Source organism: Pogonomyrmex barbatus, unplaced genomic scaffold (assembly GCF_055798465.1).
Source record: "Pogonomyrmex barbatus isolate J1 unplaced genomic scaffold, ASM5579846v1 scaffold3, whole genome shotgun sequence".
NCBI lineage: Eukaryota > Metazoa > Arthropoda > Insecta > Hymenoptera > Formicidae > Pogonomyrmex > Pogonomyrmex barbatus.
The window spans coordinates 4,836,354-4,859,729 of NW_028297127.1; the positions used below are offsets into that span (position 1 = coordinate 4,836,354).

The 23,376-nt window shown below is 33.8% G+C and overlaps 1 protein-coding gene across 8 annotated transcripts in view; it reads right to left on the minus strand.

Moving 5' to 3' along the window:
- Window positions 1–23,376, minus strand: part of LOC105423311 (alkaline phosphatase) — a 180,383-nt gene that overhangs the window by 28,563 nt on the left and 128,444 nt on the right. For all 8 annotated transcript variants that reach the window (XR_016139896.1, XR_016139898.1, XR_016139895.1 and 5 more), the window contains 2 exons: window positions 17,355–17,549; window positions 1,092–1,213 (listed from right to left, as the gene is read on the minus strand). Coding sequence is in view for 3 of the 8 variants with exons in the window: in XM_089079814.1 (XP_088935940.1) it covers window positions 1,092–1,213; window positions 17,355–17,549 (317 nt within the window). In the remaining 5 variants the exon portion in view is untranslated. The remainder of the gene's footprint in view (window positions 1–1,091; window positions 1,214–17,354; window positions 17,550–23,376) is intronic.

The window sequence follows — 23,376 nt, forward strand, 5'->3', positions numbered from 1 at the left end:
GAATAAAAGCACGAAATAATCTAGCCCGTGTACGATGTACCGCGATGATGTCAAATGATATCCGTAACGTAAATATTCGGCGGATGTAATGTCTCCGCTCCGATATGTTATAAATACAAAATGAAATAAAATTCGGCGAATACGTGAGAAATCGCGAATAGCGCTGTTAAAGCACGCGGTAAAATATTTTTGTTTACAGACTAGTATAAATATAAATCCTCATGTAAATATGCGATGTATGAAAATCTATAAAACGAGGGAGCACGTTCGCGCGATGTAACATAACGCAATCGAAAGATAAATACAATTTTTCATAAAGCTATGTATGAAGGAAATTAAATCAATAAATGACATGCGTATATAAACTTGTCATAAATAAATACGTAAATAAGATGTAATGTAAAAAAATAAATAAAACAATCGACGCGTATACTATTGTACTTTGTATAAGCAACTGGACATATGTCAATTTTCTCTTTGTTCGTTTAACATACATTTAAATTTCAAAAAGTCATTTATCAATGGAATTTGTTAAAAAAAATTAATTCATGGAAGTATAAAATAAAATGAAATCAATCATTTTTACAAATTATTCTTACAATATTTGTACATATTTACAATTGCTTCTATCAAATAATTAAAATATAATTTTATCGTTAATTTAATCTTTTAAAATTATTTAATATATAAAATCAAAATATTTGAGAATTGTTATTATTTCCTCTCGGCGGTGCAATTTTTAGCGCAGAGTCATCACACGCTATCATTATATGCATCTCTTGAAATTCGTTTTAAATTAAATTTGCTTCACATACAAATACCTAGCCGTATAGTCTCTTCATTAATTTTGCGGCAAGATTAAAAATTCCTAGTGCCCATCGAACGTGGGCATATTTCACGATACTCGAGGAAATGGTTGGTGCTAGGCAGTCGGAAGTGTTTGGCAGAATATTTCACGATAGAACAGCGATGGTACGTGATGGATTTTCGAGCGCGGCCTGGGAGATTTCGCCACTCGATCATTCTCCGATCCAATAAACATTGGCGAACTACCTTCCGCGCGTACGGAAATGAGAATGGGCTTCTCTTACCTGAATGGAATCTTTCCCAGCCTCCTGCAGAATATTCCGCGGCTGCGTATAGCCTGGGCCGTTGCTGTAGAGCAACGTCGTATAGGGCTGTCCGTCAACGTCCGACACCTTGCTGTCGGAGCCTAAGAGAAGAAAAAAAAGAAATCGATCAAGCGATTTGTCGGTAGAATTATCGATGAACATATCTTATGAATAAATAGCTCACGGCAAACGATATTCCGTAATCCTATTCCCTATTGATCAATACGGTCCATTGAGATTCTATATGATCGTAAGATACTCGATTTAATTTCATACTCGAGGCAATTCAAATGCATGTAAAGTAAGGTAAATAGCCCTACATATGTCAAATATCAATAAATGCATAAGATGCTCTCTTGAAGACCAAGGCGACACGCCCTCGGGCACTTTCTCAACCGTGACGATAAATTTTATTTCCTCAAGTATCTCGGATGCAACCTTATTAACAACGAATGGCTATTACGCGGCGTCGCCCGAGTCTGACCTCGCCAAGAAACGGACGGATGTTTAACGGTAGAACGGTGGATGAAAAAAGAAGAGGCGGAGAAGAAGATGTAGAGGACTATGAGGCAAAGGGATGAGTACAGAGACTCCGGGACATGCCTGCCGGTAGATATGTTTTATTCAAGGGGCTTTCTTCTTCCTGCGCGCCCAGCCAGCCACCTTCAAAAATAGACCAGCACCACGCGCCGTTTCAGCCTGTCCTTCGTTTAACAATGTATAATTTAACCGTTTATTTGCCCGCGCGAACGCGCGGCGTTCACTCTAATCGAGGCGGTCGGTGCCGCTTCTCTTTAAACTTCCCCTTGCATTTTACGCCCGATAGACCGAAACATTTTCTTGTTTCTTCGAGTAATTGCACGCTTGTTGCACGATGCACGTCATGACTCTTGACTGATGTGCATACACCTACTCTTTCGCGTGCCACGGCACTTCACATCTAGGGGGATCTAACGAGGAGCCAACTAGGGGGTAACGAGAAGCCCGAGCAAAGGAAATCATTCGTAGTGATCCGTCAATCTGTTTGTTAATTTTATGCAGATTCTCGATGGAACAAGATAATTGTATTTATCATTATGCTTCTTGCGCGCGCGCGTATGTGTGTGTGTGTGTGTGTGTGTGTGTTTGTGGCGTACAAACGCAAGGCGTAACATACATTTCAATGAGATCGATATAAATGGAATTTGATTGTTCTCTAAGAGATCAATAGCTTTGAAATCGGATGCGACAGAGGCGATGGACTTTATTTGAGAAAAATCACCGTTTGTAATAGACGAGTTAAACAATTTCACAAGATTCTTAAATCTTTAATTAGACTTTGCCTCTGCATCAATCAAGTTAAATAGCTCATTGATAAGATTATTAAATTACGCGACAAAAAAAAAGAGAAAGGAATGGCTATCGTTACAGCAAACACAACGCGTCCCGCTGGTACTAAACTCTTCGCGGGGGGTAAGTTGTAACACTTTAATTGCCCATCTGTAACGTCTGACCTGACGTATAATACTGGTATCGGAATAGCGAAATGCGCCGCTACTTCAGGTTGCCCGACAGCGTCCGGAATGAAATGAGCCTTTGCGTTCCTTTCAGGCGCAGTTGGAACTCACGAATTACACGTTAAGAGAAGGTGGGGGAGGAGGTAGAAGGAGATCACGAAGTCAGCGAAGTAATATCCTATAATTTGCCTCTAGAGACCCGGTAAGGTAAAATCAAGCTAGGATAAGTGGATATACGTGTGAATGGCGAAAATCGTCGTTCGAAAAATCGATAATCTTTGGTCTTTTGTACGAACGAATCGTGTAAAGTTATCAAACTAAATAGTAACGTAAAGCGACAATTGAATGAAAAAATAATTTCCCCGCTTGTCGAATCACTATATGATTTTCTACCTGTTAACTCGCATTTAGAATAAGAATTTTTTTTTATTTATAACGCAAAAGTGATTGAAATAGCTTTGTTACAATCAGCATTTCCATCCAATAAAACAATATTAATGGATACTTCGAAAAAAAATCAAAAAACACAGAAAAAACTATAATTTAGAAATTATAATTAATTATAATTACAATTATAATTATTATTACAGAGAAAATTATAATTTAGAAATTATAATTATTACCATAGAAGTTATAATTTACAAGTTGAAATGTAATATATAAGCATGATCCGAAATTATTCAGTATTCCATTAAAAACGAAGTACAGAAAAGTTATTCACGTAGATAATTTAAAATCATACAACCGCCAATTGCCAGCGCCAAGATAATCAAATTCAAAAGAAAACTTAGCGTCCATTACACTGTTTCGCTCATCGTTTAGCAAATAGCAGTGAGATATAGAAGTTTATTCTCCTAAGTAGGATACAGCTCTTTATTCTGGTTTACATAGTACTCTGCGTACTTTAGAACGTCGTGAATAATACCTGATGTGTTCCATCATCCTTGTACAGTATATATCGTGTTATGTATGGGTTACATAATGTAAAATTAAGAACGATGACTATAGAGGGACTCCCACTCCTGGAGCATAATTTCATTTAATATCTCAATTAAGGGAAATCCCTTTGCTACTAAAAAAAAAAAATGTCCTACATTGTGTCCATCAGATTTCCAAACAATATTGAATCGTGACTATGTGCCATGCCGTAATAACTTGTACAATATTGTTAAGCCGATTATGCGCCGATATTGTGTCATTAAATATTAATTAGTGCCCCAAAGTATCATCACAGGCCAGTCCGAAAAGCAAATTCATCTGGCGAGTTACATTGTGGATTACAAAGTTGATAGACGCCGATAATAGCTATTACAAAATGGTATACAACATGGAAGTTTGATAAACGAGAAAAAGTGACATTTTTACAATGATAATGCAACTCAATACAGCTTAACTTTAATGCTTTATATAAATGTTATATAAATGTATGTAAAATAATAAATGTGTATCGCAAAAGTATGACAGTATGTAAAAATCTGCATCTATCTTATGCAAATTTTAATTATAAATATGTACTCTAAATGTTATGTTTATAACATATTAAAGTAATTTTTGTATATCTTGCATATTTGCAATTATCTCCATTTTAAGTAAATATTGATCAAAATTCTATAATTTTATAAGTGCAGTTCTATAATAAATATTTTTAACAGAAAATAAATATATAAATCGAATTTGTTATTAATATAATTATATGGTTCAACCAAGAAAACTGTCATGAGTAATTAAATTAGCCCAATATGTTGTCTCCAGCTTAATCGCGTTTGCAGAAAGACCCGTTTTACGCGGCTTCCTGCCAAATTGACGAACGGAAACACGTCACATCTCAATCATTTAAGAAAAATCGTCCGTCGGGGAATGTTGAAAAAAATCGAGATCTTGATAAGAATTTCACAAGCGAATTTCTAATCGCCTCGAGTCTTCGTGATCGCGAGCCTAGCCAGCAGCGATATCGCAGAGTCCCGTATTCGCGCATAAAAGAATTCTCATCGAAGCCGAGACATAAAAGTCGAGGATCCATCGCGTAATTTAACTTCCCGGTGGCGTATGCACCTTCGTGAGCGCGGCCACTATCGCATAACTTTCCAACTTCGTGATATGCTTCCTTCGTGATCTTATATATTTCTAAGTTAATGGGTCGGGCCTCCCGTGGCGTGCCGCGATTCTCGTCGTCTTGGCACGATAGGTCCGACAGGACATACCCGAACCGATTTACGAACATTTCTCGAATTCCTTCTGGGGGCCTTCTAAAATATTCAGCCAGCAATACCACGATTTAATAAGTTTCGATAATGGCCGCATATTTAACGGAGTTAAATATGCACGTTCATTTCTATCTAGATATATACATAAATGCGAAATTACTACACTGGAGCACATTATTATAAATTTATTTCTCAGAGTGGCACTTAGAGTGGCACTTTAAAAATATAAAATGTGTTGCTTAAATGTTTATTATCAAAATAAAAAAGTTTATTTAAAAGGTTAATAATTGTATACTTTCGTTCTAATCGTCTAATCTTTCTATTCTAATCTTAAAGTGTTCAAAGAATCTTTCAATATCTTATTTCCTCTACTAATTTGTTACTTTAGCCTCGTATAAGAATAATTCTATTATTTGATTATTAATATATCCTGTATTTTGCTAGAACCTAGAAATAATATTCAATTTGACCTGTTTGCCGAATGTCACATACTAATAAAGTTATACGTCAAATAACAGAATAGAAACCCTTTTTCGATATCTCGCGTATCAATTTGAACCTGACGTGCCAAACGACTAATTCGAGGTATTCCAAGAAGTTCACGATTCGCTTAATTGAATTCCATGCCGTCCTGGAGTAATGTGTACCACGACGTCACAAAAACGTCACGCTATTTTCTCACACCCTCTTGAATTTATGGTGATAAATTGTCGCGATCGAGATAAACGTACTCCCCAGATTGCCGGCCGTTGCTCTTCAGCCTGACCCATTTCTCCGGAATGCCAACAGTCAATGCCGATTGGCATAAGCAAGAAGCATTCTTCCGCTCGAGTGGCAAGCAACCGTCGTAGCTCTTAGCGGATTAATCGCGGCGCAGCTTCCATTTTCTCTTGAGTGATCCTGTAAACTCGTTCGTACAAGACTTTCCTAGAACATCTCTATGTAAATTCCTTGACCGCAAATGCAAACATTACATAGGTTACATTAGTATTATCAGATGTAAGAAATAACTTCTTTATATGTTTAGATAATTCGTCGTACGGTAATATTTTTATATAAAATTTTATATAATATTTGTATAAAAAATATTTTTTCCAATGCTGAATATACAGATTTTAACAGCTGTATTTATTCGGGCTATGTAAATACATGTGCACTTTTATCTTGCTTAATAACATTATTTTCAGGATGTTTTTAGATCTTATCATAATTTTATCCTACCATCTAGTCAACTATCTGACCGACATCTCTTTGTAGTCAATTAAATGTCATTCTATAACCGAGCGAGTCGAGTGGTTCTACAACGTTGCTGCCTTTTACATTTCTCATTTCACATTACGTTTCCAATGACTGTATCTCACGGCCGCAAATAAACTCGCCAGGATTCACTTTATATATTTTATATATGTACTCATTAAGAGCTTCACGTCACGCTGCACTTCGTGAAAGCATTAAAACGTCAACTGTCTCGCGAAAAGCTTCACAAGAAGCTTCAGCAAAGAAAATGTTGTAATCGTTACATACTCGCATAGTCTGCATGCTTACATACATGTTTCTTATTTTTCGATTACATATATAGAGACTAAAGAAAAGAATCGAAAGAAAAATATTTGAATATATTCTTTTATTTTATCTTTCGCACATTTATAACGCGTGAAATAATATTAAATAATATTAAATATTAATAATAAAAAAATATTAATAATAATATTAAATATTCGTAACGTAATTTGTAAAAATCTAAAAAAGTAATTAGTAAGATTGCAGCTAAGGCCTTCTATTCATTTTCGTAGAAAGATTTTAATCATGCTTTTAAAAATTTTATGCGTCGCTGATTATATTATCTTTTTATGCGTAAAAATTCCTATTTACCTTTCATTAACTACCTTCAGTCACATTTATCGCAGCGCAATTAGTAACTGTATTTATTAATATAGACTCATAATAAAAGGATCATGCATAAAGGATTCTTAATTAATAGAATAATGGTCCCAGCGCTCGTATTTTATGGTATTTATTAAGTTTTAATGAGACTACTTTTAACACGCCAGCTGCAGTGCATAGATCGCAGGATCTTCAAATAAATGTGCGCGGCACGTGTTCAATATCTGGATTCGGACCGAAGGATTACAGATTTCGTAACGAATCGTATAAAAATCATCAAATTATTATCCGTTTAAATCACAATTAATCACACAAATGCATTTCAATTGTCAAAAGGATCCATACAAAAAAAAAAAGATTTTGGTCTCGACGTACTTGCAACTATTTATTTTGTTATTTTTATTGTATCTTAAATTCAACTTAATAATTTAATAATTGTTATTTAATATTTCTCTTCAATATTGTGATTCAAACTTGAGTTGATGCAATGTAAATCTTTTTCCCAGTTACCTCGATAGAATGCGCTCGAAAGAAGACATTTGTCATTCTCCGACTATCGTCCATAGAACTCTAAAACCCGTGATATACATTCCATGATGTATATCATACGCAAGTGTTGGACGCTATTGTTGGACGCTTTGGATGACTGTGCTTATTTCATTCAAATCTTCTCCGTATGTTGGAGACATCTCAAGCTCATATTTTCTTGCGGTGATGGCTCTGACAGCAACGTCTTTCAATATAAAGGATTTTTATCAAATTGTAACCTCAAATATCGTACACAATGTGGAGATGAATAATTTATTTTTAGAAAAGAAATAATAAAAATTATTTCTAAATTCTAAAATTTAAAATGTATCTTTAATAATGAGTTTTGTTTCACTAATCTTAAACAAAGCAAATGAAATAATTATAATATAATAACTAGATAAAGAGAAGAATACAGAAAAGATAAGATAAAAATGAATCGGCTTTTCGCTGCATAATTATTTAAAAACAATAAAGATCAATATAATATCCATTCTATGCTCATAAAAACTTTATATTAATTGTTTTATATTAATCTTTTTTTTTAAATCAACTATAGCAAAAACTACGAATAATTCCGATGCATTTTCCGAGCATTTGAATGAAGACTGCTTCGCTTGCAGGAATGAGAAGCGAGAACTGAAGCTTTTCTTGCTCCAATTGCTGTCCCACATAAACGAGCTTAGCCATCTCGCTCGGGCACGAATACGCGTCTGGTGAGTTTTGCAAGTCCCGAAGAACTCGCGTTTATTTCCTGCTTCGAAATACATCGGACACACCGGCCACTCTTCCGCCGAGCATCTCCTTTGTCCGATTACTCCGTCGAACCGCAATTCCGATTCAATTTGAACAGTGTCTCCCAAACGATATTTCATAAATTCAAAATTACTGCGAGAAAGATATTTTAAAAACTATAAGTAAACGTAGTCAACAGCAAATTATCAGCGATAAATAAAGAGAATTAAAGGTATAGAATAACACAATATCTTCTAACTTTATTTCCACTTCAATCGATTTCTCTTTCAATTTGATCTGGCTAAAATATTGAAGCTGCAATCTTTAATTTATTTAATTGTCATTGTCAATTACTTGTTTCGATTTTAATTTTGTAACTTTAAATAAAAACGTAAGTTTGAACTCTTCACACTTTCGCTCGAATTTAAAAGAAGTTTACAGCTAAATGAAATTGGGAGACACTGAGAGAGGAGGATCTACCTCTCCTACCTATAGTCACACTCCGTTTCGTTATATTTCGGCTACTTCACATATGCACAAAAGTTGGATAAATCGATCAGAGCCAAGCTGTTTCACAACAATGTGGCCAAATTCTAGGTATTAAATAATTATAAGTAAATATTTGTTAAATACGAAACTTTAAATTCATTTAAGCTTCTTTTAATAGAAAAAAAAACAAATTAAATTACCTTCAATATTGAGACTTATTTCTAAATTATTTAAAACTAATAATGATATATAAACATAGAATAATTATATCAAAAATGTTTTTAAATTTTATATGATACGATTGACGGAAATTAAAGTATTTGAGCATTAGTTTTTTTTTTTGTCTTTTTTTTTGACAATTTTTATTTGACTTTGTTTAAGCAAAAACATGGTAGAACTGGTTTTCGTTTCTAAATATGCTTTTCCACGATTGTGAAGTCGATGATAAAAATCGTCGAATTCGCAAACAGAACGTGCTGTCGTTTCAATAGCGCGAGTCACGCGTTCCAATTATTTAGTTAAATTGCTGATATTGTTGATCGGAATGCGCTACAACCGACTGCGTGTAGAAAACTAGCCAGTTAAAATTTCAGCGTTTACGCGATATCGTTCAATCGTAATAGAGCCGCCGGAACCGTCGAGAATATCAAAGTAAAATCGTACAGCCGATCTCTTTATAGCTTGCCGCAATTGTCGATGTAAAAAGTAGTTTTTTTATATGAACAGTTTTATATGAACAGTGTACGCATGCGTGTTCAACAAGAGTGCGTGCATAATTCGCGGAACCATTTCGTTTTTATGATAGCGGAAAATCTTATCCTCGGATGAACGACGTGCGATTCAAGTGTATCGGTTTCGATCGTGATTATTGCTTACGCAATCGCCTAAAGGAGCATCCAGCCAGAGAATTCAAGATGACAAGATACTAGAGCTCAATAGTATTAATTCAATATCGCTGTATCGCATATGAAACGGGAATAAAGATTCCTTTCTCTACGAGAAAAAGCTTTCTGATATTTCGTGAAACGATTCAGTCAGAAACATAGTGTTTCGAATTCCCGTTATACAGTTATTTTCATAAAAACATGATTTTTTTTCAAGCTGACGAAAAAACGTAATTCTGTTTCCTCTATTAAATATTTCATCATTGTCAACTGCCACATAAATCTGTATGCGCGCGCATCTGTTTATATGAGATTCGTAATAATCTCAAAGCATAGTACAGAAATGAAATAGTCTGCAGCACAAATTATTAAACCTCGCTCGATTATGGCTATGCCGAAAGGAAACATTCTAAAGGAAAACATTCTAAAAGAGATATCTCTTGCTTTATTAATGATCACGACCTCGGTGGAGAAAGCGGAAGACTTTAACTGTGCATGCTCCAGCAAAATCTAGACGTGTACCACTATCGCGCAGCTTCGACTATCGTTTCGCGCATGGAAATCGGGGTGAACGAGATAAAATCTCTAAGCTTAACACTGTTCCTCTCTGCTCCACGAGCAAAACTTGTCGAAACTCTTTTGAACAAAAACGGAACTGTTGCCGCCGGTGCTTAAAAGGCATGCTCGTTGCAGCGCACTGCAACGTGAGTGAAATTCGGCTCGAACATCCCCGACACAGAAATAAGACCCGATAAAAGTCTTTATTTAATTAAACGTGAAAAGCGTCTGTCGATGAAGGCATGAGATTATCGCGTATTGAAATTTAAAAACAAAATAACAATATTTTAATTATTTCTTAGAAACGTTTGTTACGACTTCCCGATTACTTTAGCTGAATTTCTTTAATTTTAAAGATGATAAATAACTTAATTAACTAAAAATCTCCTTTTATCCTTTTATTTTATAAGTTTATTAATAAAAAAGTTAAAATTAGAGCTTTTTCGTAATTAAATTCTCTTATCAAGTATCTCAGATATCTCGTATGTCTCTTATCAGAAGAATTTCCGATGTTTACAAAACTCATATAAAGTGCGGATTTCCTTCGTTGGTTTGCTGTCTATCGCTCTACATCCTGTCTGTGGAATAATTTAAGCCGAGAGTTTTTATATATCGATACCTTTAAGCGCCAACTGAAAAAGTTGGCGGCTCCAAATAACTTCCTCGACGACGTAATTCAAGAGCGGGTTAACTACTTGGAGAATTCCAATTTATTCCAGATAGAGTTGTATAATCCATATTAAGCAAGTAACCGCGGTAACAGGAAACGCAATTGTCTGCTCGCAATGCCAATTGCGTCATTAACAACGGCGGCTTTTCCCCGTTGAATTACGTCAAAGTGACGAATATCTCGCAATTCGCGATCTTTACTGCGAGTATTGTATCTTAAATCCGAATCTAAGTCCGGAAATAAATTTGTACGAATCTCTTAATTTTTTTCAGCAAGAAACGTAACTCTCTCACGTTAATAAGAGCTCGCGGGGGCTATGTTTCTTGCCGAAGAAACGCTACGAACTGACGTCGCTCTTTATGTTAGAGGCGCAAGATCGAAAGTACACGCTCGCGAGTGAAGTACATAGTTTTCCGCCTGGCACTTCGTCCCGTAATCGCGCGAGCGATTGCGAGTTAAGGACTCTAAATCAGTTCGCATCGATATCGGCCGCAGTCAGCGTGGCGTAAATGCAATTAAGTTCTTAACGGGCGCGAATCGCGGACACGAGCGTATATACGTAACTTCACGTAACTCCGCGGCAAATGAATTATATAGGTCTCGAACCGGCGCGTGTTTTAATTGCTTCATCCAATACGCTCACGTGAGCAAAGTAACTCGGCTTAATGAACGGCCAGCAATAAAAGTCGTTACGAGCGCTATGTGTCGCGTGAATCGCTCGCACATTTCTCTTCGTTTCTTATGTCTGTATCTCTCTTTTTATTTTTTTCTTTTATTTTATTTCTCTCTTATTTTCTCTCTCTCTCTCTCTCTCTCTCTCTCTCTCTCTCTCTCTCTTATCTTTTTATCGAAACCTTCATTCCGCCGTCGTAAACGTCGATGATTCTATCGCGGCTTTTCCTCTTGAGGACATGAAATGGCCAGTTATATCGTTAATCCCGATTATTATCGTTAATTCCGAAAGAATAATCTCAAGGATTAAATTCTGATCATTGATAGACATTATGCTGCACGAAAAAATATACACAATTCATTAAATTTTAATAAATATGACATTTTCTGTACGATAAAACGACATGTGGAGCGAAAACTAACTTGTGTACGATCCAGTTAAATATAAAATTCTAGGATTGTAACGCGAGAAAAGTTAAACACACACACACACACATACACACACGCGCGCGCGCGCGCGCATAATTTAATTTACATAAAAATATGTATGAAAGTACATAAAATTATGTTACATTAAATTATAGAAATAACAAATATAAAAGTATAGTATATTATTATAAAATATATATTTGTTGGTAATACTTGTTAATTATTTTACATATTTTTTACAATGAAATCAATATTTTCAAGGAAAATATAACATTTATATGACATGATTCATTTATTTAATCGAATTGTTTTTTATCTTAGTTAAATGATACTGATTGTTGTAATAATTACATTTATGAAATAATTGTTAAACACATAGATAAGCTATTTAATTATTGTTGTTCAATAATCAAATGTCTGCACAACGATGTTTACAAATTCGTGACATAACTAGGTTATCAGAGAAATGAAAATTAAAAGATAAATGCAACATCACTTGAAGCCTGATTGATCGAATTTCTCTACAACAATGTACATTATACTTATTAATTTACATATTTAACTATTTTCAAATATCATTCGTCAAATGTTATTCATCAAATTTTCTCTGTACTTCAAAAATGAAGTACAAGAAAATGAATGTATTTTTATATATATATATATATATATATATATATATATATATATGTTATTTATAAGTATTATACATTATGCTACAGTTAAAATATAATTATAAAATTCTTTAGATAATGAGCTTGTATATTTAATATTTGCATATTTTCAAATTTTAATACATTTGTTGCAAATATATGCAAATATTATACGTAATAGTATAATATTGAAATAATGCAATTTATTTTGTAAACTTTAATGCATTAAAAGTTTTCCATTTTAAAGTAAAAATTGTTGACATATCAAATGCTAAGTTTTGCTTATAATTTATATGGAAAGTGTATCAGCGACTTTATTAAACGATAAAAATATAGTGACTTGTTAAAACAGATGTTATAATAGTTACATTTAAATATTGTGTCAATGAAAAAAAGCGTTTACATGCATTTATGTTTGTGCAACCGGGTTGCGGCAGCGTTGGCTCGCGTACGACCGTTCGTCTCGTTATTCTCATTTTAAATTCTCTTAGATAGGGTCTCACCTGGAATACTCGTCGCCGCGATTATAATGCTCGGTGCGAATATAAGAACGACTGCATATTCATTTTGGTTTACCTCGTTGAACCGTGACGATACAGAAGCGGAACGTTGCAACAAAAACCCGTTATGTCCCTATGTATCAGAGGTTTCCCTCCTGGCCGTATTTCACGCTGCACGTCAACCGCGTGATTTAACGCTCCTGCTTACGTTCATTACTTTCATTATGTACAGGATTCTCACGCAACCTCGTTTCGGAATCTCGACGCGACAAATGACGTACTTCGCCAAGGTGGCGTGCCGTTGCACGACTGCTGCAAACCGAGAATTATATTACAACGGAGTTGAGCTTTTCAACGAGGCTTTTCTATTTAGCCTTCATTTTGAATCATGATAAATTTGATTTTTTTCAGTGTATAGATTTTTGAGTGTAAATGAGAGACGCAAATTGCTTTACGGAGTTTTGTAGCTTCGCTTGATAGTTTTCCCATAACGATATCGAGTATGCAACTACGGAACACCGGCGGAATTTCTGAATGGTGTATTCGATTCTCGAATACGAAATTACTCGCGAAATTACTCGCGGTTTCAATCTGGAAGTGGAATCGCACAATATCGAATCTAATTCGAGCCAAGTGCCGGTACGCCGGCATTGGCATACGCTTCAGAATTGGGTGACACCGATACGTCCGTATTGCCTTACCCGATTTTTTTTTCAATTACAAATGCAAACGAAATTTGACGTACCAAAAATTATAAGCCTCCAATACCGCGTTTTCGGCGCAGCGGCAAATTGCAAAATTCGTCGGTTCGACAATCGTCGGTTCGACTATTTATTGATGGCAATCAACACGCGAGAAAAGCGAGCCTTTTTGAGAGATGCATCGATCACACGACGACCGGCAGAATATAAATTACTTTCCGAAATGATAGGTTGATGTCGCCTCGTTTATTCAAACGTATGATTTTCTATTTAGCGAGAAAAATAAATTATAGAATGTCGCTTTATGTGTCATTTTCATCAAACATATACCAAGTCAATCTTTTCACTATGTCGTAGAAAACATAAGCATAGGTGCGCAAACTGATCTTAAATTTTATTTAAAAAATTTAAAAAATTTATGAACATCGATTAATACAATTTAATTATTATTAATTTTAATTTTCTATTTGAATAATTTGTGCAATATATTTAGACTTCATATTTAAAGTCGAACAAAAGAAAGAAATGTTCTTTAATCTACTATATTTAAACATTTTTAAACATTTTTATACCGTTGTAAAATAGCTTCGTCAGGTCACAATGCCGAGTTGCATAGCGAACGAACTGTTTAATTAACAAAGCTATCTCGTTCGGATTATATCCGCTATCAAGCATATATATAAATTTCTATTAAATCATGCGGAATGTTATTGAGTATAATCATGATGAGGGATTGCATTATTGGATATCTTCCACTCGAGTAATTTCAGTAAATTCATCGTGGATCGGTTCGAAAATTTACGGGACGCAAGCTTGCAATATCAATAGACTTAAAAACTAGAAAATTATTGCATTACTGACTGCATAAACGCGTCTCTCCTTACAATAATTTCCTAATTCTGAATATCACTACATAATAACGATTTGCATTATCGGTTATGTGTCTTTCTCTTTAATTTAGTGATTATAAAAAATATTTATTACAAATATATATTAGAGTATTATAAAATAATTTTTCGCTTTTACATCAACCTTTATATTAAATCAAATTAGAAACCCAAAGTTTAACAAAAAATTAGAAAAAAAAAATATTAAAACCTGACGTATATTAAAACCAATGCCAGGTTGCTTTGCTTTTTTAATAAAATTTTATTTTCAATTTTATTTGATAAACGTGACAAATTTTTTGCACTGATATAAAATAATTACAATATAAAAATATAACATTTATTAACATTTATTAACATTTATTAACATTATTAAAAATTAAACTAAAAATGTAATTTTCATTCTTTTAGAAAAATCCATCATATTTGTTCTTCCATTAGATTTCACATGATTTTCTAGTGAGATATTTTTTTCTAAAAAAAGAAAAATGAAATAAAAATTGGCAAAAATTGGCAAGAAACAACATCCTCTGTAAAACAATAAAACTCCATGATAAAGCCTGTGAACTCGTGAAACGGATAATCCCGAACGGATTAACTTCTCAATGAAGTAACAAGATGTCGACAATTCCGCGAAAAAGAGATACAAAACACGCGAATGAAATTCAGGATCGGCGAATTCGGAAAACTGACATGTCTCGATCCGAAATTATTTCCTTTTTTTTTTTTTTCAATTGGCTGCTATCGGGCAGATGAGACGAGCCCTTTTGCAACTCCACATACGGTTGGCCGAAAAAGCCATCCTTTACGTTTGCCGGCGATTCAATTTAACCGCGACCGGCGAACCGTCGACGGACGGATGCTCACGAAGTTGTCCAAATAGATTGGATCTTATTGAATTCAGAACTGTCCTGCCGGAAGGACGGAAAACTCTTCTCTACTTGATGGGGACGAGCTCGTGTCCCCATATAAAACAGCGTATTCGCGTCGCTTACTATGGTATTGGATCGCGATGTGGGCGTTGACGTTCGTTGTCAATCTCGAGTCAACACCTGTCACTTCGAAGGAGAGAAATAACGCCGAATTTAACTTATAAAAAACGTTATCACAATCGAACAAAGAGTCCACTTTTGATTGCCGACGATCAAACGTTTTCGCGTTATTTACCGCGGGTCAGTATGCCATCGTTTACTTCACGGAAAAGGTCGGGAAAAAACGAAGAAAACGAGAGAAAAGGGAGCGAAGAGATGGACCGTCCCGGAGGATGATCCCCATAAAGCGCGCCTCACACGACGCTTTCGTTTGCTGGCATATAACATATTTGTTCGAAAATATGTCGAAAGTTTAGTAAAAATGTCGCGTTAGGGGAGATATTGCCGGTGAAATGCCTAATATAAAGTATTCGCTTTTATCGGTACGTCACAAAAATTAGACGACAACAATAAATAATCCGTCAAAGTGTAAGTTTTGATGTAAGAACTTCGATGAATTATCTGTTAGACGCTAAAACTAGATAGTTGTATAAGCTATGAATCATTCTTGTGTCAAAACTTATATGGTGCCGTCATTTTGCAAAATGAAAATTTTTCGATTTAACTTAGCAGACCAATTTTTAGGAATATAAAGTAGACAGTCAATGTAATTTTAATAACTCGGTTCCCTAAAATATCCTTGTCTTTCGATAAAGTTCTTGAAATTATCTGAAACTTGCAAGTGAAGACAGTTCTGCATTAAAAAATTCTTATGCATGACACTTTAAAAAAAATATTTAATTTATTTAAACGGAGGAGTTCTTGATGTTCTTTATTTATGTGCCATTAAACTTAATCGTATTAATTAATATATTTATTTTTTCTGCTTACTTCCTGTTTACTTTATCAATTTTGTAGAAAACAAGACAATCAACGGTTTCGTGATTTTGTGTTACATTTGCAAAGATTTCACATATGAATTCGATACGTTTAATTAAATCATGAAACCCCGCACTGGTTTGAGTTTGCTAATGAAAGAAAGCGTAGTATAAGCTGCGCTTAACCCGATGATATAGACTCGTGGCAATTCATTCGATTAATTCGCGCGTGTGATCCAATAATGTTTCCTGCGAGGCTGCTTTTCGGAGCAAAAAGTCGGTTGCCGGCGTCCCTGCCGGATATTGAAAGTTCAGCGCAGAATAACAATGGAAAGAATGTTTTCTTTTTCAACGGCAAGAAGTCACGGCAGTTGAAATCAGTCGCCTAAATCTCGCATGGAGTTCGTTGACGCACACAAATATCATACTCGCGGCAACGAGTGTATGATTGAATGACAGAAATAGAGATCAAGATAAGCAATCTGAAAATATTTCGCATTTAAACAAAAAAATAAAAGCGAGATGATAAATGTGTATTTATTTGTATTTTTTAATTATCTATCAATATAATTTAATTGTGAAATAAATTAATGTAAATTAATACATTAATTAATATAACAATGAACCATTGATTATCGTTGATAATTCATACTCACCGAATCTACATATACTTTGTATAGTCATAGATGCAATTTAATTAATACTCCACAAAGAAAAAAATATATAGTATTACAATTTTTTTTAGTTTTTAAAACATTTATTCTATAGAAAAATTATCGTTTCAGCTAATATCAAAATTAAATCTCTCTAAAATTTTAAATAATATATAAATAATATACTTTTATACAGATTCAATGTTCAAAAGTTTAAATTCTATATAATAGCTAAAAATAAGTTACAAATATAACATTTTAATATTTTAATATTTTAATATTTTAATATTTTAATAATTACCTTCCCCCCTCCCCCCCGCCTCTCCTACTTCTCTCAATATTTTAATCGTTTATTCATCGGTATATTTATCTCAAGAAACGGAAATGCCCCATTTATTTCGGGCTCGACGGCGGATATGGCGTACTAAAAACAAAGTATACGTGGTGGCTTACCGAATATGGGATTTCCGCGAAGCGTCGCCAATCCGCCGAGGGTTAACACGTGCGAGTGATCAGCCGTTACCACGAGAAGTGTTTCCGTAAGATCGACCTCCTTCATAACTGCCTCGACAGCTTCCTCCAGCGCCAGGGTCTCATCCAGAGCGCGATAAGCGTTGTTGTAATGGTGAGCGTGGTCGATTCTTCCACCTGAAGTGAAACGCCAACAAATAAATGATGGCATTTCATGAGCCGCTCGCTCGTGAGAGGCTCATGAAATGCCATCATTTATTAAAATTATCTTTGACTACTTCATAAGGCGGTACGCATTCCGGATCCGTTTAAAGATCTTGATAACTTTTAGTTATTGTTGCTCTTAGATATTTGTTTCTATATTGTATATTAAATTTTTATTAAAATACGTCAACATTTTGTATTATTCTTCTCTGTAGCATAAAAGCATAAAATTCATTTTCCAAAAAAAATTTAGTTAAAATAGTCTTTATAAATTTTAATAGCATTGTTCTATTTTAAATTTTATCTGACATTTTATATTCATTTTAATAACATTTGTAAATTTGATTGCAATTTGATCGTGTTAGTAAAACTGTTTTAATTTTGAACTATTGTTTATTTTTAAACTATTGTCTCTTTCTTTATCAAGAATATCCTGTTTGATCACACAATGAAAGGATTACATTCAAGCTCGCGTTTTGTTTACCCCTATTCACTTTCGCACTTGTGTATTGTTTGTCATTTGAGAGCTTCATTAATAGTTCTCAATTGGATTTTAATCAGTGATGTCAATCATTGGGTGAGACGTTGCTCGTTGCCCACATAGTTACGGTCTGTGTGAGCGTAGCGGTTCCGTTATCGCATTAACAAAGTTACACGAATGGATTTAACTCGATCATCGTGATAATTCTATCATGGCGAAATAGTAACGTAACTGTGCACGCAAGCATTTGCTTCGTAGCAATGATCAAAAAACAATCGCAAAATTTTTACAGAGAATTTCAGCGGATCAATTTTTCACTTAAATTGTTATAAATAATAACAATAAAATAAAAAAACGACAGCGCTACGTAGCGTAAATTTTATATGTAACGCTACTTTGAAAATTTATATAAAATATTCAAATTACATTAAAATTCAGTAGTTAAATAGTTAGTTTATTAAGTACTAAAAAATAAAACAATATTAATTTCAATTTGTATATTAATTAATCGAATATTTGATATTGACCGATGTGACGGAAAGTTTCATTCGATGCAGCGAAATTAAAATAATATAATTTAAAAGAAACGATAGAATAAAAATATAGATAAAAATAATGGAATTATTATGCTACAGCCATCTTTGATAATCTGTAATCATCAGAATTACATGAATAATGTAGATTAGGCGAATCGTATTTCAATCCACAAATACGCGAGTCAATGCACTGCCTGCGGTTCTGTCAACCATTATACAAAACATAATTCCTCGAGCTATTCGTCCTTTTGTGTATCAAACAGCATTATTGGTATACATAAGCCTCGGGCTTTTACCTCACTCGCCATAATACATCTTTTATAATTCATAAGACATAATTTTTCATTGCCAATTGCTTCTAAATTTATAATAACATTTACATATTTGCCATCGATATTTCTTAATAACAAACTAAATTATTTAAAATAAATTATCATTCTAAGTACGTTCAAGTATAAGTAGAATAAAATATAAGTATAAGTAGTTAAACAGACAGATTTTACACTCTCAAAAATAATATCGATTTAAAAAGATTATTTCATAGATAATTATATTCCTAGAAAACAAAATTTACAAGATACGTTTCTGATTTTATAAAAAAATTTTCATTCCAAAGATATATTTTATAATCATATCATCCGCACATCTCACGCGGAAGTTTATTTAAAAAAATCTTAAAAACATGTACATTCAATAGCGCGATTCTCCTTTGCGTAAAAAGTTAGACTACGTTTCTTCGTGATACTTCAATGCGTGCTCGATCGTGAAATGCAAAAAAACACGATCATCGAAGGTCACGTCATCGATTTTACAATCATTAAGAGCGTCGGTGATAAAAACGACTGTAAGGAAGATCATGAAATAAATTATATCGGCGACCGGCGTTTCAATTGCCGGACGATGTTAAGAACTGCGTGCGGGTTTGCTTGAACGAAACTCCACCGATTCTCCAATTATTATGCTTTATTGGAGTAAAACTCGACTCTATTGTCGATATCGTCCTAAGAGGTTCAGCCGATCCGGATGAGATCGCGCATAGATAAGCGTAACTGTTGCATTTAATTCTCTGTTGCATTCTCTGTTCGAGTCTCGTTCAAATCCACTTGACTTGTAAGCGACACGAATAAATATATATTTTTCCACGCGTAGAGATCTTGTCACGCGAAACGTTAGAAATGTTATATGTATACGTATGCCAAGCGCATCGTACGCGAGTTGGTGAAATAAGGAAGCTGCAGGAAAGAAAAGAACTTTTACATCTGTATGAACGCCAAGTTTTTATAAATTCTTAACTTTCCTCGTTGAAAAAGATAGATCGAGTATGAGAGCAACGAGAACAATTTCCTCATAATTTACAGTTTTATTTTTCAATTAAGATAAAACTTTATTATCTATAATATAATAATGATTGAGTTTAAAATTTCTATTTTATTCTCCGAATGTTGATGTAATAAAATATGAAGTTGTAATTTTTTTCAAATACATTTTGGCAAATACAATTAAAGTTATTAAATTTAACTCGATCCGTTTTGATTATTGCTTTTATCGATATCTTGTCAAACTGTACCGGATATATTTTTAAAAATATCCTTTTTGCACAACATAAATAACAAAAGTAATTTCGGTATATACAAAATAATTGAATACAGCTATCAAAAACGCCCGACGTCCGTGATTCTATGTCACAAATTGTTGCCTTTGCGAAATTGCCTATTCCATCTAGCAAGCAATCTAGAATCGTCATAAAACAAAAAATATCAAAATGTAGATATTTTTCCACAAAAAATAACGGTAAAACATCGACAAAAACAAAGAGAGATCCTACGATCTACGACCTGCAAAGGAAAGCAACGAAGCGGAATACAGTTAGCCTTCGCCGAAGCATGATTAAAGCGCAAACAATCGATACCGCGTTTCAACACTGATGTAATAAAACGAAATGATTTCAACTCTATCTTTTACGCCATTGATTCGAAGTAGTCGTCATTAAATGATAAGAACAGTAAATACAAAGATATTTCGAAGGAGATACGCTGACGGTTCGCTTCATCCACTTTGTCTCATCGTTGATGGCATTACGGCGTGTATTTTATAGTATCCTATAAATAAAATAATATACGGCGCCCACCATTAGGCACACGAAATATTTCGAAAATACAATATTTCTCGAAATAAGCTTTTTAATAGGGCCACAAATTTTCTTCGACGAGCATTCTCTGTAGCGAAAAGTCGTTGCTGCTTAAGTTTCATTTAAAATAATTTCTGTGCGAAATGCCACATAAATAAAACTTATATGTATATTTTATATATGCGTGTGTGTGTATGTGTGCGTATGTATAATATAATCGATCATTCGCATACATCTATTATTACATATATCGCGATTGTGACACGAGGAATATGTTATTTCTTCGTAGTGTCGGACGATCTTGATTATTCTAGAACTGAACCTCGATTGCCGCTATTCGATACAATGCCGTGCTATCTTAGTGATGACAGTTGGCGAATACTCCGGCGAACAGTCACAGCACTTCGATTATGACGACTGCTTATTACGAACTACGATTGTTACGAGCTCTCCTCTATCTCTGATTGTGCCAGTTTCCCGTAATGATCACTTAACTGACGGCAGTAAAGATAGGACTTACCGATATATCAGAGACAATGCGAAATGCTAAGCCAAAAAATAATCCTCAAATAATTATTGAAATCCCAGATAAATATTAATCTCTATTAGAAAGTTTTTATTGTTACTTTATATGCAAGTTTTTGATATTTCACATCTCTCGTTCATGTAAAAAACTTGTTTTTACAGTTAGGGGGAAAGGATCTTTTAATTAACTTGCATCCCGGTAGAATATTAATATTTGAATTGTCTAATTTAATTTCTCTATGATTTTAACATTTCAACTTAAATCTTGTTGATAATTGTAAAATTTACAGTGCAAACGTGTCCTTAATTTATCTTCTATTTCCAGAATTGTTTGAGAGCTTTTAGTAATAATAAGGAATTGTCATCCAAAGATTTGTGAAATATCTGAGAGCAAAAACCAGGATGTCTTCGATCGCTTATCCCGCTTACGAACTTTAGATTTTAATCCAAACGGACAGCGAGTCGTCCGACAAATTACCTTCGTACCGTTAATTTTAGGAAGTCGTTTTATAGAGACTATTGAGCCCTCGCTGGTTTAATGGCTCGTATCTGCTTCTCTACATAGCGGCTGGCCTTCTAACTAAAACTCAAAGTAAAGTAAATACCACAGCGCTGCAATGGCATTTACCGCAAAATTAGTTCTGTTGTTTTCAACAGAACAGAGTTGAATGTGTAAGAGGATTAAATAATGAATTCAAAGATACGAGCGATTTGCGTGATTTAAGCTTGAAATAATATATCATAAGTGTAATCGTTAGTGGTAATTAGCAATAAAATGAATTAGCAGTGAAATATGTAAAATGCAATTCTACTCGTATGTTCGATAAATGGAAGATTATAAGCTAAATTGCGCGATTATTTTTAAATAATTAATATCGGCATGCCATGTATCTTGCGGTTTTATCCGTACGCCCAATGGGAAATAGTGAAAGATATTAAATAGATATTAAAATGATTTTCGTGCTCTGAATATTGTACACGTAGCCTTACTATTGTTATTACCGCAACATGAATTTCATTTTATCGATATAGCTATTTACGTTTGTTCTTTTCGAATTATCTACACTGTTTAAAAAGCTGTGGCTGCAAAAGCTGTTCATGGTACATACATACATCAAGACGCAAAGCTATTCTTTATCTAATCATGACCCTCCATTCCATCTTCCTGTTTTTAATGTCACGCCGCATTACTGCCTGCTAAATGCGCTGCCGGAAGTGAATTCTCTCGTCGGATTAGAAACAATGATAAGACATTAACCTTAACGGTATTATCGCGGTTTTTACGAGCGACATAGACCAAACGTTAATTCGTAGAGACGACAATCTACCACGGAATCATTTTCATTATTAAAAAAGAGTATGAAATTATCCCGAGCATATTTTCCCATTCCATTTTAATCCCTACGGGAATAATTTTTTTCATTATCATCTCATATATAAAAATATTTGTACAGAGATAATACCGGAAAAATTGAAATTATCTTCTTGAGATTAAATCTTCAGTACACAAACTGTTGTAATAAATTTATCGATAAAAAAGGCTTTGCGTAAGCATTAAATTAAAACAAAATTTTTCTTCCTCAAAATAATAAAAACATATAAAATAGTTATCGATAGGTCATTATTTTAAGAAATATGTAGAATTAACACTTGAGTCATATGCTAAATTTACTGTTTCTTCTATGAGAAATTCATGGACGACGTTTGAACTATTTAGATCGCGAAAATATGGTTTCAAGGAGCAATAAAGATATTTTATCACATAGTAATAATACATGTTCTTGTTCATCCAATGACGTAAAGCCTTGGGTATAAAGGAGATTATGTGGTAGAATAACGTATGAGCTTTAAGCATCGTAAACAGGTTTCGTTTTTCTACGACAAATTTTATGTGGGTACATGTATTAGAGGAGCACAATATTCTGAGTTTCCAAATGAAACTATACATTGCATTCATCTAAAACTAATAAATAAATAATTTTATTTAAAAAACCATTTTTTATCATAAACTTGCAAAAATTAATTTATCTCATCATTGATTAATCCTAAAATCTGAATAAATTCTACAAGTAGGTGTATAAATTGCATCAGAGATTAAAATAAAATTAATTAACACATAATATCTAATTT